Source organism: Ursus americanus, chromosome 13 (genome assembly GCF_024610735.1).
Source record: "Ursus americanus isolate L20-20 chromosome 13, mUrsAme1.1.p, whole genome shotgun sequence".
In the NCBI taxonomy this organism is placed as follows: Eukaryota; Metazoa; Chordata; class Mammalia; order Carnivora; family Ursidae; genus Ursus; species Ursus americanus.
The window spans coordinates 55,349,977-55,367,801 of NC_142139.1; the positions used below are offsets into that span (position 1 = coordinate 55,349,977).

General features: G+C 39.7%; 1 protein-coding gene across 2 annotated transcripts in view; it reads right to left on the reverse strand.

The window, feature by feature from the left end:
* Positions 1 to 4,231: 4,231 nt before the first annotated feature.
* SH3RF1 (SH3 domain containing ring finger 1) overlaps positions 4,232 to 17,825 on the reverse strand; it is a 177,075-nt gene continuing 163,481 nt past the window's right edge. For both annotated transcript variants that reach the window (XM_045798678.2, XM_087866578.1), the window contains 2 exons: positions 14,994 to 15,334; positions 4,232 to 6,673 (listed from right to left, as the gene is read on the reverse strand). In XM_045798678.2, coding sequence (XP_045654634.2) covers positions 6,505 to 6,673; positions 14,994 to 15,334 — 510 coding nt within the window. In that variant the 3' untranslated portion in view covers positions 4,232 to 6,504. The remainder of the gene's footprint in view (positions 6,674 to 14,993; positions 15,335 to 17,825) is intronic.

A 17,825-nucleotide genomic window follows, 5' to 3' on the forward strand; every position in this document is an offset into this window, starting at 1 on the left:
CAAAGGCAGACGCTTAACGACTGAGCCACCCAGGCGCCCTAACATTCATCTTTTGCTGATACTTTCCCTTCGTTTTGTACCATGGCAAGTGTCCTAAGAGTTCTTAATCTTGGGAGTACATGCAGAGGCCCTGGTAGAAACTAATTATTGACCTTGTTGTGTATCCAGTTTATTTTGTAAGGTCTTTTTCATGGGATCCATTGTACTCTAACACAAGTCCATTGGTTCTCAATTTCTCAAAGTAATGGAAGAGGAATAAAAGCCAATCCTTTGTGGAAAATCAACCTCTGGGCTCTCCTGGGCTCTTGAAGATAATGTGCCCTGAACAAAGGAGTGGAAATGTGGGATGGCTCTCTCTAAATGATATCATTTTTCTGTCTGCTCTTGAACTCAGTAGTAAAATGATGAATCATTCTCACTAAAGTGGGTATCCCTTGCTTTCCAACTTAATTTTAAAGATCTCATTTTCCTAAAATTTTTTTAATGTTTGTCTCCTCCCTTCTTCATTCTCTCTTCCAATACAGCTGACTCTTGAACATTGGGGTTGGGGCACTGATATCCCACACAGTTTAAAAAAAAAAAAAAAAATCAGCATATAAAGTTTGACTCCCCCAAAACTTAAGTACTAATAGCCTACTGTTGACCAGAAACCTTACTGATAATGTAAATAATTAACACATATTTTGTATGTCCTGTATTATATACTGTATTCTTCCAATAAAGTAAGCTAGAGAAAATAAGAAAATCATGAGGAAGAAAAAACATATTTACAGTATTATACGGTACTGATTGAGAAAAATCCATGTATAAATGGACCTGCACAGTTCACACCTGTGTTGTTCAGGGTCAACTGTATATGGCTTCCATTGAAGCCTGGGGCCTTAGTTTTTTCTGTCTTGTTCTGATGAGAGACTTACTGTAAATTAGTATAGGTCCCGTCAATGGTGAAGGCAGCCACCATTCTGATTTCTTGTACATCCTTCTACAGATACTATATATACAAGCTAATAGAAGTACTATATATAGTCTTTCCCTTCCTTTTTCCTACTGGTAGCATACTCTAGCTTATCTTTCTTGTTTATATATTTCAGAGATACCATATCCATATATAAAAGACTTCCCCATTCTTTTCATGGTTATGTAGTATTCTGATATTATAGTAGATTTACTACTGTTCGACCCAGTTTCCTACTGATGGATATTTAGGTTGTTTCCAATATTTTGCTATTATAAACAACACTGCAATGAATATGGTACTGTCGCTTTACACTTAATAAATAAATATACCTGGAAGACAAATTCTTAGAAGTAGAGTGGGTAAATGCATTTGCAATTTTGATATATTCTAGATTGCTCTCCCTAGATATTTTATCAAATTACATTCTCATTAGCAAAATATTAAGTGTTCCTCACTTTGCCAACAGTGATATCTAATTTTTTAGTTTCCAATTTCACAGATGAAAAATATTTCAGTTATTAATATGCATTTACATTAGGAATGAGAACATCTTTTAATATATTTTAATTTCTTTTGATGAACTATTTATTTTTAGGGAGAGAGAGAGCAGGGGGAGGGGTAGAGGGGGAGGGAGGGAAAGAGTCTCCAGCAGACTCCCCACTGAGTGTGGAGCATGACCCGGGGCTTGATCTCACAACCCTGAGATCATGACTTGAGCTGAAATGGAGTTAGACGCTTAACTGACTGAGCCACCCAGGCGCCCCTAATTTATTTATTTTTAAAGTAAGCTCTATGCCCAACATGGGATCTGAGATCAAGAGCCACATACTCTATTGACTGAGCCAGCCAGACACCCCTAACTGTCAATTTATATTGGTATCAGTCAGGCCAGTTGTGGGTAAGAGATCAGACTGCAGTGGCTTAAATGCAAGGGACTTATTCTCACATAAATCATCTCTAGAGATGTGTAGTTCAGGCTGGCATGAAGGCCACAGGTGTATCAGGGTCTCAAGCTCCTTCTTTTTTTCTCTTCTATCACATGAAAACGTGGCTTCCCTCTTGAAAGTCATCTTATGGTTCAACAGTTGCTAGAGTACCAGTCATCAAGTCTACATTGTAGGCTGGAAGAAGGAAAAGCAAAATGGCCAAAGGGTGTATGCCCTTTTAAGAAAACTTACCAGAAGTCTCCTTTAACACTTTAGCTTGTATATTTCAACAACTTAGTAACAGGGCTGCATCCAAGAAAAACCGGATGCAGTTAACTGAGCACATTGCCCAGATACCAGTTAAAAAGGGAGAATTGGAAAATGAATATTGGGAGGCAATTGGCAGTTTCTGTCACAAATCCTTGGTCAATTTTACTTTTGGGCTTTTGTTCTTATTGAATTGTAGGAGCTCTTTATATATAAAGGAAATTCTCTTTGCTCCAGTAAATATCTTTTTCCTTATTATTTTGACTTTGATTATGGTGTTTTGTCATGTAGATACTTTTTCTGTAGTTGAATGCATCAGCGTTTTCTTTTTTATGGCTTCTGGTTTTTGAGTCTTATTTAGGAAGGTCTTCTCATTCTGAAATCTGTCAGTTTTTTTCGAGTACTTTTACAAGGATTCAGACCTTGAAATATTCAACTCAAGGTTAAAGCCTTCTGGAATGAAATTTCTTATTTAAGTTGGAAGCAATAGCAGTGACATCCGGCTCACTGATTACCAATAGGGATAGTTCTGTTGTCTTTGGAGACTTAACAGTATCACTAAATTAGTCTTACTATATAATAATAGTATTGAATGGTGGCTCAAAGATTAATGTGAATTGCAGGACAATATTGGATGTCTGGATCATCACAGTGCGATGAGTTTGCCCTGAGTGAGACCAAGGTAGAATTTTCAAATTGGAAATTGAAACAAGCCAAGCCAGAAAGTTATTAATAAAAAACACAAAAGAACTAAAAGAAACATTCATTTGTAAATCAGAGAGAGTATTTTAAAACTGTCACAGTTCACATTGGCTGGTTACCACTCCAATAGCTTATGTCTCTGATAATAATTACTCCCAGGAACAGAGTGAAGTCCCATTGGATATATCCATATATACCAGAGCATATCGCATTATAGTCTGCAGTTCACAGGAATTAGTGAAGGGCAAGGCCTTGCTAAGCCTGGACGTTGGCTAATCTCTTTTGTAAATATCCTCTCTCTTACTGTGGTAGCTTGGCAAATTCTTTCTCTTGGAAAGGAATAATTTCAGTAGGATGCTACCTTGATAAGGACATAGCTTAATTGGTTCAAACAAATTTTTTAAAAATTTCACATGGATACACACAACTTAGCCTAATATCTATTAAAAGCATTTTCCAAACTTCAATTCTAATGTTGCTTAGAGCTCTGGATTGAAATATTCACCTGAACTTCTGGAGCTGTGAAAAATGTCCTATTCTCATCAGGAACACAAAGTTAAATGCATAGCAGTTGGAAACACCACCATAATTTGCCCCTTCTAAGTCTAATTAGACCCAATAATGGCATTATACGCATGTACTCCAAGAGAATGAGTGGAAATATTCGAAACAAGAGATGAAAATAAAGCCACATACGACAATAGCACTTTTCAAACCAGTGATTTTGCCTCCTTAGCTCCTTACCTTCACTCAGTGTGGCAGACAGGGAAGGAGAGGGGAAACTAAGTAATAATTGACTTGGCCAGGTTGTCACAAAGGTAGTTTTTGGCAAAGCTATGATTTATAAACTGGAATTCCTGATTTTTAATTCTGGTAACTAATTTGATAGTAACTAAAAGTTAGGTTTGGAAAATATTTTCTAACATACATGGACATACATGGTCTCTTTAAACTTACAACTTGTTGGCATTCCATGGAAGAGTAAAATCATAGTCTAAAGATGATGTTCCCATGCTTTGCTGAGACCTACTGGTTATCACACAGTTGGATTATAGGTCTAGTACTTCTTTCTATGGCTAAGAAACAACTTCTAGTGGCCACCAGACATTTTAGTTGCCATTAAGAGGGAGAGGGGAGCAGAAGTGGTAAAACTCACAAGCTCTTTTAAGAAGACTTTAAACTTCTTGGGGAACTAACCAAAGAAGTTTTGTTAGTTGAAGAGGTAAAATGTATCATAACCACTAAATTAATTATTGTAGACATCTCCTGTTTGAGATATATGCAAAGAATTTTTATGAAGTAGAAATTACATCAAATGTGTCTCAGGTAAAAAAAAAAAAAAGAAAAAAATGTTAAGAATTAACGCAAGGGACACATAATGATTGAACATCAAATTTTAATCTTGAACCTTTTCTCCAGTCTTCAAATTATTAACACGAAAAGGAATGATAAATTGCAATTTTATCATTGCCATATCGCTGTGTAACAAGCCCTTGTTACAAAATCTCCATCTACGGTCTCCAAAAAACCAATAGAAAACCCATACATTATATTATCTAAGTGATCTATTAACAGATGAAATTTTAACCAACTTCATACCAGGAAACTATTAACAGAGGTACTTCAATCACATAGCTTAAAATATGGAGAAAAGACAGGTAAAAAATTATCTTAAGCTGTAGTAGTCTTTTTACTTTTTTTAAAATTTTTATAAAATACACTAATTTCCCAAAATAAAGAATATTATGACACATTGGTGTCAACTTACACAGATGAAAGCTGATGTCAGCTTTTTCCTAACTAAAGTTCATTTCACCAAACCTTTATATATTACATGAATATCCAAGTAAAGTATTTTTTTTAAAAATTCATCACACAGGAACATAATGTACAGTGTTTTATAAAAAAAAAAAAGGTTAATTTAGGAATGATTTCATTTTCAACCACATAATATCTTTTTAAGACCATGAAACCTCTTGCTATTGCAAGAGGACTTTTCAGTTCATGTTCCTATTTCCCAGTTGTAATTCTTAAGAGTAAAAAATGAAAAGTTTTTTTTTTTGTTTTGTTTTTGTTTTTTCCCCACAAGAAAACTATAGCAACAATTTCATTCACTACCAGGCTTTCTTCCCTCCTTTTGTTTTTAGGACTACCCAGACCCACAACTACGTGGCACCGGAATGTAATGGGGAGAAGAGGCCAATGACATCAAAGAATGGATATAAAAAGACGGGCTCAGCTGGATCCTGCTGCAACTGTAAGGTGTGGGCACTTTCACTGGAGCAAGGCCTCCCAGAGCCGCAAGGGAACTGTCACAGGAGCAGTCTCCTGGCTCATCCTTTACATCAGTCAGCTGGGAGGACAGAAAGGAACATTTTCACTAACGACTTGTATAATGGCTGATGGATGCCTTAGCCAGGGAGGGAGGGAGTATACCCAGAGACCTTGGTCAGGAGCGAAAAGAACACTGTTTATTTTACACCTCCTGCATTGGTCACTTCTGAGCCAAACTAACCTCAACAGGAAATTGCAATGAAATATACACACCATGCACAGTCTATATTACTGTGGGAATCCAGTAACACATGCAAGACGGTGGGAAAAGAATCACAATGGATGAATGTAAACTTTTCACAGTGTTTCTTATAGCCTTTGACTTCAGCACAAGGGCATCACTTACCACCACAATCTCACAAACGTTTTATTGTGTCCTGGGCATGCAGATCACTTGGGGTAAAAATGGGCAATTACATTTCATAGCCATTCTCAGGAGTATAACTTCAATTTTCCCAATTTCCAACCAATGAATTGAGCTCCTTCTATTATCAAACTAAATATATTTCTGAATACATTTTTGTTCAAGGGTGGTGCTTTATTTTTCCTTATCACTTCATTGACTTCATCCTAGGGAAATTAAAAACCCACAAAATTATATCAAGGACTAGGTGTGTTAAGGGTGATTCCTGACCAAACCAGAAAGTCAGGGAATCACTAACTTCTTTTCTCTCAAGTTTCTGTCTCCCTACCCCAGGCCTTTATTGATACTGATTCAGTTATATGTTTTGGTTTCCTGAAGAGGGAAACCAAATTAGAGAACTGGCATTTGTCTTAAAGAAGCAAAAAGTAACATCAGTAAGGGGAGAAAAGAAGGGTTCACTCTATGTCAAAAAGAATCTCTTGCTCTCAACAGGAGATAATCCAGCTTCTCCTTAGCTATCATTTCATAAATTAATAATTTCTTAAAATCATAATCCAAAGAATTTATCTATTACAAGAAAAATTCAAGTTTAAAAAAGCAAATAAATTAGTTAAGCCTTGTAAACAATTGTCCATTTTAGCTATATATCTTTTTAAAAAAGGTTTTTCTGTATAGTAAATCAGACAGTACAAGGCACACCTTACACATCAGAATCCAGAGTGACAGGACACGGACACACACACACACACACACACACACACACACACACACACACACAGCTTCTTCATTCACACTGTTGGCTGGCCTAACCATGCTGGGGGCACTGGGGTCACACACCAATCCTTTGCTCATCTCCTGACCATCTGGAAGTCCACAAATGTGCTCTTTCCATTAAATTACTTTGTGCTATTTTGTTGTGTGAAGTGACTTTCAGCTTCTCAATGTTAGTCTCCTCAGATGTTTTCCACAAAGCTTCCTGGGAAAAGGCCAGTTTTCCCATTACGTTGCAACGTGCCTTTGAACCAGCCATCTTCTCGCTTTTTATGAACAAACACAATATCTCCTTCTTTAAGTTCAAGTTCTGCTTCACTCTGAGGAGGATAGGAAACTACCACCCTGTGCCTAGAAAAAAGAGATATATTTTAGTTAAAGCCACTCAAAATAGCAAAAGAAAAAAAAAGGTGTACTACTGGTCTAACACAGCTTTAAACATAAACAGAATAGGAAGTAACACAAGTTTGTTTCTAACATTTGTAAAACAACTCTCAAAATAGAACTATTCTCTGTATTGTAGAGACTAGGTTTTAATAGAGTTTGGATGTGTTTAACAGCCCACTATTGATGACCTAAACTGGTTTGAGTGACCTTTACAGGGAAAGCTATTCTTGTCCCCCTCCTATAGAGAAAAGTTTATTCCATCTCCTAGGAGGAAATGCCCTGTCCTTCCCTCTTCCTCAAGAAGAAAGGAGTGAATTTATTTGATTGGTGAGACCAAGAGAAGCAGTTGAGTAGGTGGGTTCAGTCCTCTCTGAACTACCTGTGTCTCTTTTCTGCCTCTGCTTCCACACTGGAAGCACGGAATGGTCAGGGGTCAGGCTAGCCTTCTAGAAGTAGGTCTGGAAGTCTGTCTGTGTCCCTTACACTGGGGCTTAACATGGATGAGGCAGCAATCCTAAGGAAGTTTATTTGCTTTATATACCCAAATTCTCTCTCTGGCAGGCTGTCCTAAGGTCTAGACAGGGAGGGGAGGACCATAGCCACAAACACAATCCAGCACCACCACTAATGAGGTTGACATTCTGATCTCCATTAGTCTGATAACTGTGTCTCTTTCTCTATTGGTTCTCAACTCTGATATTAGTGGGAAAAGGTATAATTATCACTTAAGAACCCCAGAAGCCTTGCTGGTTTAATACTATCTACCTCCCTTCTTCCTTTCTCCTTAGTCTCCTCCAAAGTCTCTCGCTGAGCACGGAGCCTGACACAAGCCTTGATCCCACAACTGGGCGATCACGACCTGAGCCAAAACCAAGTCGGATGCTCAATAGACTGAGCCACCCAGGAGCCCCTAACTGAGGTCTCTTTCTAAAAGCCAACTAACTCGACAATAGTGATGTGAAGGAGCCACCTTGGAAGACAGTCCCCCAGCCCTAGTCAAGCCTTTAGATGACTACAGCTGAGGCTGATATCTGGACTGCAACCTCAGGAAATATCCCAAGCTGGAACCATCCAGCTAAGCCACTCCCAAGATGCCAACCCACAGAAGCTGTGGGGTAACAAATGTTTATTGTTGTTTTAAGCCACTCAATTTTAGGCATAATTTGTCACACGGCAATAGATAACTAAAAAATGTGAACATACATCTTTCTCCATTTGCTATTATGCAGTATTCAGTCATAAAGGTGATTTTTATTTTCGTTTGGTTCTTAAAGTCAGAAAATAAGTTTATAGCCTCAGAGGACCCACTCTTGACTATTAAGTAAAGAATGGTATAGCTTAATCATAACAAATTCTATAGAACTGCCCCTAAGATATGAAGCCCATTAGAGCCCAGTCCTTCCAGAAGATTGCCAGCTTCACCAATCTTCATCTCATAAAAACTAGAACCAACTCTCATTAAAAAGGACCACAGCAAGAGCCCCAGACTATTGCTCTCTTAAAAAAAAAAAAAAGGCATCTCTACAAAAGTCAAGTGATTGCCCAAATAGTTCCTGAGCTACTTTGGGCACATGAACTAAATTATCCTCCAAGGTCTGAAGCAAAAGTATAGCATGGAGGCTGACTTATTTCTAAGAAAGGTTCAGTTAATTCAAAGATGAATTAACGCATTGAACCCATAAGGCTCGGGGTTCAATCAAGCATGAACTGAGGGAGGAGGCACGGCACTGTGTGTGAAGCTCTGGGATAGGGGTTGCTGTAGCCTTAAAGGTCATTTGGAGTAGCTGAACTTTGGGCCAGTTATCTCTGCTCTCTGTCTCAGCTTCCTTATCTGTAGAAAGAGATTGCTGTAACTTAAACAGGTATTGTCATGTAATGGAGTAAGATTATAAGTGTGATGCTCTTAGCATGGTGTTTGTTATAGAGTTTATACTCCCAAATTCTAGCTCCCATTGGGATGACACGGCTTAGGCAGAAGCAGGCAAGGGTCTGTCTGGTGCTTGGAGGGGGTGAAGGATGGGCCAGGAAGTCAATGGCCACCTCTACCCAGGAGAAGGCTCAGGCCACAGCCTAAGGAAGAACTGCCTAATAATGAGACTTGACACTTGAGCATGATAAAGTTAGGTTTTGGAATTCCTTCTCTGCTATCTTTAAAAGCAGGACAAATAATTTCATCATAGACTTATCTGAAGGAAGGGATCCAGATGAAAAGATTTCTCAAGTCTGATGCCAACATGCTAAAAATTCATGTAAAAAGCAATGTAACAAGTTGCCATTTGGGGCAAGTTAAAATTTGAGTAAAGCTTTGTAAGTCTGGAAAGAAGCCTACAAGTGACTCAAATCACATTCAGAGTAGATCTCTCATGAAATGTATTCCCCATCGGTTCTCTGTGAGCTGCCTTAAAGGTAAAATGGAACAAAAATAGTTCTTGAAAAACTTGAAGTGAATTAGATTAATATTTGCATTTTATAAAATGCACTAAAACAATTTTGTCAAAAAATTTTTTGAACTAGAACTGCTGCTAGGCTAAGAACATAATCTTCCTGCCAAGTTCCCAGTGGGAGCAAATTTTCATTGCTAAGTTATAAACCTCTGGGGGTGGAACAAGAAACCATGTGCATAATGGAAACTGTGACACAGTCCTGATTGTATGAAGACTACCAGGTGCAGCGGTAACAGACTCCACTTAGAAATCTTCCAGCTCTGATCCTGGCCTCGAGCCCTGTGAGGTAGTTTGCACACAGATTTCGAACATGGACTCTTAGGCCAAATTCTGGGCACAACTGGCCAACTATCTCAGGCATGGAAAGTAGAATGTTTACAGACCAACAAACAGATGTAAAGGCGCAGCTGCAGAGGCCCTTCACATCTGTTCCTCTACCCTCTGCCTCACTTGGATTATGCCTGTCTTTATTTGAGTGGGGCTTTGGGGAAGTTCTGAACCTCAGGAGTCAAAGACCCCTCTCCCATAACCTCCATGGGACCCGCTAATCCCACTTTCAAAATCTGCACCCCAACTACTTCTCTTCATTGTTGCTGCCACCATCCTGGTGGACAAACTCATGATCTTCCACATGGTCAAATAATCTACCTGTCCTCCCTGCCTCCATCTCTTCTGCCCCCATTCCATTCTGCACAGAACTGACAGACTCTTTCTTAACTGGCAACTCCACTTGTAGTTTTTGTTTTGTTTTGTTTTAGATTTAACTTGTTTACTTGAGAGAGAGAGAGAGAGAGTGCGCGTGAGAGAGAAGGAGCAGGGGTAGGGGCGGAGAGAGAAGCCCACTCCCCGCTGAGCAGGGCGCCTGATGTGGGGGCCTGATCCCAGGACTCTGGGATCATGACCTGAGCCAAAGGCAGACGCTTAACTGACTGAGCCACCCAGGCGCCCCACAACTCTACTTGTAGTTATCTATTGTTCAAAAATCATTACTGGCTTCTAATAACTGTGAATAAGGTTAAACCTCAGCCTGGTGTGTAAAGTCCTCAAAGACCTGACCTTCATCTTTCTATCTATACCTACAATGATCTCCATGAAGGTGTCAAACATGCCTCTAAACCTGAATATATGGCTTTTACCTCTCCGCTCCTTGGCTCATGTGGTTCCTTCCATTGGGAACTCCCTGTGACGATGCCCCTGCCCATCCACACCTGATCAGCTTCCCACAGCCTTGTTTCAATTTGCAAAATCTTCTCTAGTCCCATGGCTGGAAGTAACTGCATGCTTGCTCAGATCCCAGAGGCCTCGTGTACGTTTCTTATGGCACTTAGCGCAGTGTACATTGCATTGTTACCATCTGTATCCCTGTCTCATTTATTTTCCCAGACCATAAGCTGCTTGAGGGGTGAGATGATGGTAAATTCACTTTATATGGCTCATACCACTTAGCATAGTTCATGATAATTTTTTTTTTAAGAGAGAGAATGTAAATGGGGGAGGGGACAGAAGGAGAGGAAGAGAGAATCTTAAGCAGACTCCACGCTCAGAGCGGAGCCCAATGTGAGGCTTCATCTCATGACTCAGAGATCGTGACCTGAGCCGAAATCAAGATTCAGACACTTAATCTACCAAGCCACCCAGGTGCCCCTTGTGATAATTCTTACTTAACAAGCATGTTAAATGACAAAAGAAAAGACACAAGGTATAGTAAAACTATTTTTAAAAAGGTGAAAGCTCCCTAAAAAGGAATGTAATTTGACAAATGCTAAAACATGGAAGGACCTTGAGAACATTATGCTAAGAGAAATAAGCCACACACAATAGGACAAAAATCATACGATTCCACATATGAGGTACCCAGAACAGTTATAGAGACTGTCTCTATAACAACAGTTATAGAGACAAACTCATAGAGACAGCAAAGCAGAATGGTGGTTGTCAAGAGTTGCCAGAAGAGGGAATGGGGACTTACTGTTTAATGGGTACAGAGTTTCAATTTGGAATAACAAGTTTTACAAATGGATAGTGGTGATGCTTATTCAACAATATGAATGTACTTAATGTCACTGAATTTTACCTTAAAAAATGGTAAACTTTATGTATATTTTACTACAATTTAAAACAAGATAAATGAATAAGCAAGCAAATAAAAAATAATGGAAAGATTAGGGGAAAAAAAGAAAAATGAAAAAAATGTCAAAAGCTGAGTGGTTCCTTCGCTGTTATAAAGTATGCCTTTAAACAGAGCACCTGGGAGGCAGTGTGAGGTATACAGCATGGCTCACACACTTGGTCCTGAACGGGCTTCTGCCTCTTGGTGGCTTTGTAACCCTCAGTTTTTGTGACAATTACCAAAGGGGGAATTCAAGAAACAGAGGCTTGCTGTACAAAGAAGCTCCACTGATACCCACTGCCAGTCTTCCTGGCTTGTGCTATGATGTTCAGTCTTCCACCTAAATGAACATTTGCAATCTTTTATTTGTATAAATTTTCTATTTCCTTAATTTTCTGGCCTCTCTTGCATTCTCAGTAATTCACACATTTTTGTTGTTGTTTCTAATCTCTCCTGGTACAGCCCAAATTGGACCCCTTGTGGCTCTGGGAGGCACTCTGCCATCACCCTGGTCTGGGTAAGTAACCCGCACTGCTTTCTGCCAGTTGCTACAGCAATCTAATATCCAATTAAGTATTTCACTGGCAAAACCACACTAGCTCGCTTTGTAGCTTTGCTTGAAGTCCAAGTAAATTATATCCATTGCTTCACCCAGTGGGTTCATTGTCACTAACTCAAATTAATCATGCTGGTTAAATCCAACTAACTTTCTGTAAATCTATCTCTATCCAATTTGTGTGTTTCCAAGTGTTCTAGTTTAATCCCTGATCAAAGATCATAGGTTCTTTTCCAATTTAGGAGATGGGTTTATAGGTATGTGATTATCAGTTTAATTCCTAAGCTTCAAAATACACAGAGATGATGTGCTGTGTCTCCTTAAGCCCCTATCTATTCTTTTTCAGTAGAGGAAAAAAGAAAAGCCTGTCACATATACTTTCTTTTATTGCCATCCCTTCTGAAATATTTTATTTCTATTCTCTCTTTGCAATTTCCTAATTATTTTTTCTCCATTACCTAAAATAGAGCCTAAGATATTTGTTCTGTTATTTCTGCTGTCATCAATTATACATCTTCTGCCTCCAGGATAGAGCATTGCTTGCTTGTTTTCCTCAGCCTCTCTAACAAACACAAAAGGATCCTTTTGTTCCTCAGAGAATTGTCTCAGCTGACACCAAGACCTGTCAACACACCTCAAGGTTCAGCCTTTCTTACTGTGAGACTGCTTTAAGTCTTTGTGTCACATGAATCCTCCTTTCCATTGAAGGCACTGGCTGCCCTACTCACATTCTTTTACTTTAGATTTATGGGGCAGAGTCATGGTTTGAGGGGAAATTTTATGCTTGCTCTCATTATAATCTGTGGGGGAATCCTATCTTATACTGTACCAATACTATACAATGAGAACTACTTCTATGAAATTCTATTAGTAAAAATTCTACCAGAAGAACCCCAGGCTTCTGCACTTGGCCTGAGCAGGAGCTGTTGATATTTACATTGTGAATCAAGGACTCTTAAGATCCTGAAATACTTTCCAAATCATACTGATGTGAACGTTATTCTTCCCTTCATTTTTAGCAATAAGTACTTTTTATTATGTTAAAAATTTTGAAATATCAAAACAGATAATCCCTAAATGATATACTTGGTAGCTTTCTACTAACCAAAAAATTTCATTCCCAGTGGATAAGTTGTTTTCCTGTACAACTTGTTTCCACACATTTCCCCTATTGTTTTTATGATCAGGCAGACCTAAGAATACACGTTAAATAAATATGATCACCATCATTGTATGAAGGCAAAGGGGCTGTGAAAAGTTGGTCAGGCTGGCTATTATATTTAATATTCCATTGAACATATGGATTATAAAAATATAAACTCGAGCAGAAATCTTCTCCAAAGACCCCCTTTTTCCACTTGTAAAAATTGAAATGGTTATATGAAAAACCTGCCAGAGAATTCCAGCGTGCCCGTGCCCATCTGTTCTGTCATTAAATTCTCCATGTTCCCTATCTGATGTGCGTTCCCTGCTCCCTGAACCACCATCACCTGTCTGCATTAGAGATTTCTCCTTTTCAGATGCATTGAACAGCGGGAACCTGCTGTTAGAAATGAGCTCCTCTAAGAGGAAAGGGCCGGAATGCAGAAGCCACAGAGATTGAGGACATCTGGCAACTGAAAAGGAATGCATAATGGGGGAGGGAGGCAGCAGTGCCAGAGCCAGTGCCTAGGGAGAGGCTGGGCAAAATGAACTATCACTCAGAACAGTCACACAAACACCACAAATGACAGGGAAAAGAGAGAGACTCAGGCACGAAGGAAAAACTGCAGATCAATGCCTGGGGGTGGGAAGGAAAAAAGGAGCCTTTGTGACCAAAAGAAAGTAAACAAGTCCCTGGACTAACTCCAGGGACAGAAGGCCCTATCCCTGGAAAGCGGTGTAACACTGCAGGAAAAAAGGTTGACTCTCAGAATAAAGGATTAAGTGAATGCAGGACGAAATTTCAGAGCTTTAACAGGAACACAATAAATGAGGGGAAAGACAGAATGATTTTATTTGTGGGGGGGAACACTTTTTAAGGCAATGGTTCATTTCAAAACTGGTTCTATACGGATTAGAACTACGGAAAATTATTTCACCTCACTATGAAAATATGTAATAAACTGTGTACTTTGTACTTAGTGCATGTAGGTTGTTTGAAGTTTATTCTTTCCCAGTTTATTTTTTGGTAAAAAGGTATGCATGCCCCCCAAATTATAGGAATGAAGACCTCAAATTTTGTGGGCACAAATGTTCATCTTAAATAGAGACTTGAGGTGAATTTAAGTCTTTTTAAAGTATAACATTTTATAGTCAGACTTCAAATCAGTAACTGACAATGCTACCCAAAATGCAACACCTCCACAAATTAGAAATTTGCTTTACTTATAAAATGCAGGTACAAAGGGAATAAAGCTTACAGAAACAATAAAACAATGGCACTTTAAAAAAAATGTTAACCTATTTATGCATTATATGAAAACTGTCCACTATTTTTAGTGTACTTCATGATGTTTTCCTGGCCTACCAACAGTGCTTTTTAAATTCATGTAATCCTAGCAGGTATTTGTCTTACTACAAATATCGTGTTCCCCAGTGTAACTCCTAGAGCCCCACTGGTTGTATCAAACAGATCTGCTCCCATCTGTAATCATTACTCAAGGCCAGAGTCACTAAAACAAGGCTCCTAGCTCCAAGCAGAACCGAACCACGTCACTGTGTCAGGAGGGGAGTCAGGTCTCTGAGAACCGAGCCACACTCTCCCAGCTCAGGAAGAATAAAAAGAGAATTCTCTTAGTTGGCAGAATCTCCAGCTGCTGGACAACTAGCAGGTAATGATGTCAACGTTTAATAAAAACGGCAAGGGATAAACCGAAGGAGCAGCTGCTGGCGATGGAAGAGCAGCAAGAAGAAGGAAGGAGATGTGAACCAAGTTCCAGGGATTAACAAGTTTCATCTGGATACAGCGCTGGAGTGGTTGTCTGGAGAAAATAAACACAAAGAGGGCTGGAGGCCTAACCCATGAAAGAAACACAGCAAACGGTAAAAGAAAGCCAGAGCTTGACTGTTACTACAAATTCAGTCAAAAAAATTTCGGGGGTTGTGGAAAAGTATCCTGATGTCAGAATAAATACTCCAGCTTAAAGTTTGCTAGGCATTTCTTCGTTTTTCTGGGAAGAACAGTGAACTCACCTCTCACAAACCACAGGTCTAGACTCATTCATGACAGGGCCCAGGGACGAACATGGCTGACGAGGCGGTGGAGCGATGGGAACAGCCGAGTCCAGAGAGCTGGTCTTCCGATGAAGAGCGTCCTGGGTCACAGCAGCGGCCGCGCCATCCCCATCTGTGGGGCAGGAGCCGGCCCTGCCGTGCGCGCCCCCTAGCGGCAGCTCAGGACCCACTGCTCCCTGCAGGGGCAACTCGCCGCCACCAAGCTCCACTTCCAGGGTGGGTGAGGCTGGAGGGGAGGCTCGCGGCTTACGTTTGGTGGAGGCGCCAGAAAGCAACTTCAACAAACCCTTTTTTTCTTTCTAGAAAAAAAAAAGTACATTAATTGGAGATGGACGGTACTGTTATTATAATCGCAGTTGGGTGTTAAAGTTTTGATTTTTGGTTTGATTTTTTAAAAAAAAGATTTTTAAGTATCTCTACACCCAACATAGGGCTCTAATTTAGAAACCCGAGATCAACAATTGCATGCTCTACGCACTGAGGCAGCCAAATATTAATTAAATAATTAATATTTATTTCTGCGGGTATTTGGTTGTGATCTAGCTCCCAAATCTTGTATAATGTTAACCTAACCTTTTGCCTCTCTTTCTTCACCCTTTCTGCCTGCATATTTTTGCTTGTTTTGGACACTCCAGTGTTCATCACTATCTTCTACTGAGGTAGAATAAGTAGATAAAAAGAAGTAAAACAAAAAACTCACCAAGTCACATCTCAGGCTTGGTGAAGGCAGAAGCAGACATTTTACGACAAAATGGAAATTTCTGATTATGGATTTAATTTCTTGAAATTATGACTATCTTACCTCTAATTCTTACATGCTGAATTAAACATTATAGCATTTTACTATGCATCCACAGACTTGACTCTCTCTCTCTCTCTCTTTTTTTTTTTTAAGATTTTATTTATTCATTTGTCAGAGAGAGCGCAAGCAGGGGGAGCTGCAGGCAGAGGGAGAAGCAGGCTCCCTGCTCAGCAGAGAGCCCCATGAAGGGCTCTATCCCAGGACCCTGGGATCATAACCTGAGCTGAACGCAGATGCTTAACTGACTGAGCCACCCTGGTGTCCCCACAGACTTGATTTTTATCATTTACAGGTAGTGATGTCTTGATCAGAGTTAAGGACTAAAACATGTCTCACATGTCACCACCTTGAGGAAATTTAATAAGCCAATAATGACAGAAGTCAAACCATTTTTATTGTGCAAGAATCTCTTGGATTAGAAAGCCAAAACTCCACAAAATTTTATACAAAGCTTCAGTATAATCAAAACCATTTTTATGTCTCTTTGCAAGCAAATGTAGAAAAGAATTTTCTTCCCAGAAATCTTACTCCACAAAAACCATCTCTGGAATCTTTCTCTTTTGACACTTGTTCTTTGCTCTGCTAGGAAAACCAGATCTAGAGGTAACTTTTCTTCATTTCTAAAACCTGTGTCAATGTCCTGATGACCCAACATAGATAACAATCATCATTTTACATCGTTTTACTAAGATGTCAATGACATTATAAAGTCCTCTGAATGGAAACATTGCTTGAAAATAAAACGTTTCATAGAGAAATAATTCTTTAGAAAACTCTATAGGCAAACTCAAACTGGAATCATCAAGGCCCACTAAAAGGGAATAGAATTATGAGGGGCCCACAGAAAGACAGAATACTGAGGAGTTTTTCTTGAGAATATGAGTTAGTTCATACTCAGTAAAAATCCCTTGGGGGAAAAGGGTCTGAATCCATAATAACATAGTTCCATTAGAGACAGAATGGCAGAAAAAAGAAGAGACAAAAGTAATGATTTAACCAGATGATGAAAAAGCATTCCAGGGAAAAAGCATCCCAGGAAACTGCAGGCCTCATTTACCAAATACTGTTCACAGTACGAACTAATCCATGGGTTAGAAACAGAGGACAGAGAAGGATGGTGGGGAGCACTGGATTCATTTCTGTACAGCTCAACTCAGGTTGCAGATGAGCAAAACCAATCAACTGATCCCCAACCCCCTTCTCCTCGTTCCAGCCTGAGGAAGACTCTTCTGCATTTTTCTTCAAGGCCTGGCCTTAACTCACCTTTCAGGCTTTTGCTTCATTCCTTAACTTCTCATTTTCCAAGGGGCTATTAATACATTCCACTAAATGACCCTATACCCTTGGACTACCTCTTGAGTGCCTGTATCTCATCCACCCAGTGCCTAGTGCAGAGCTGCACCTACTGAGGCAAGAGGCCAAGACTGAAAGAGGATGAGACAGGTGGGAGAAAGGGAAAAGACTGAGCTAGTTCCAGGGCTAAGGGACCAAGAGAGGACATTTTGCAATTCCTAAATTCCATGGAGATAAAGATTTCCCTTTATACAGTGGCCAGTGAAGTGGGCTGACCAAACGCCTGCCAAAGCTGCTGCCACACTTCTTTAAGGGCACCTGAGGTCTGGAGGGCCGACAAATGAGCTGAGAAAGAATAACGTCTACACTTCTAAGGAGGCAGTCGGCCACAACTTCCAGCTATTCCTGCCATGATGTAAGAAAGCATGCTCTAATCCCTGGACTCCGACAGATCCACTGAGAACATCAAGTCCAGTGATAAATTACAATCTCAGCAAGCCGCGGCTACAGATGTTTCTTAAAAGCTCAGTTCTGGGCACTCAGAAAAATTCAGTTAACTGAATGGTGCTCAGGGAACAGCCTCTAAAGTGATTAAGAAGAAAGATGACTTGGTTCATCTAAAATGATTAAGCACATTAAATACAGCTTGCTTTAATGACTTCTAAGGGATGTGTTATCATCATCAGCTGATGCTG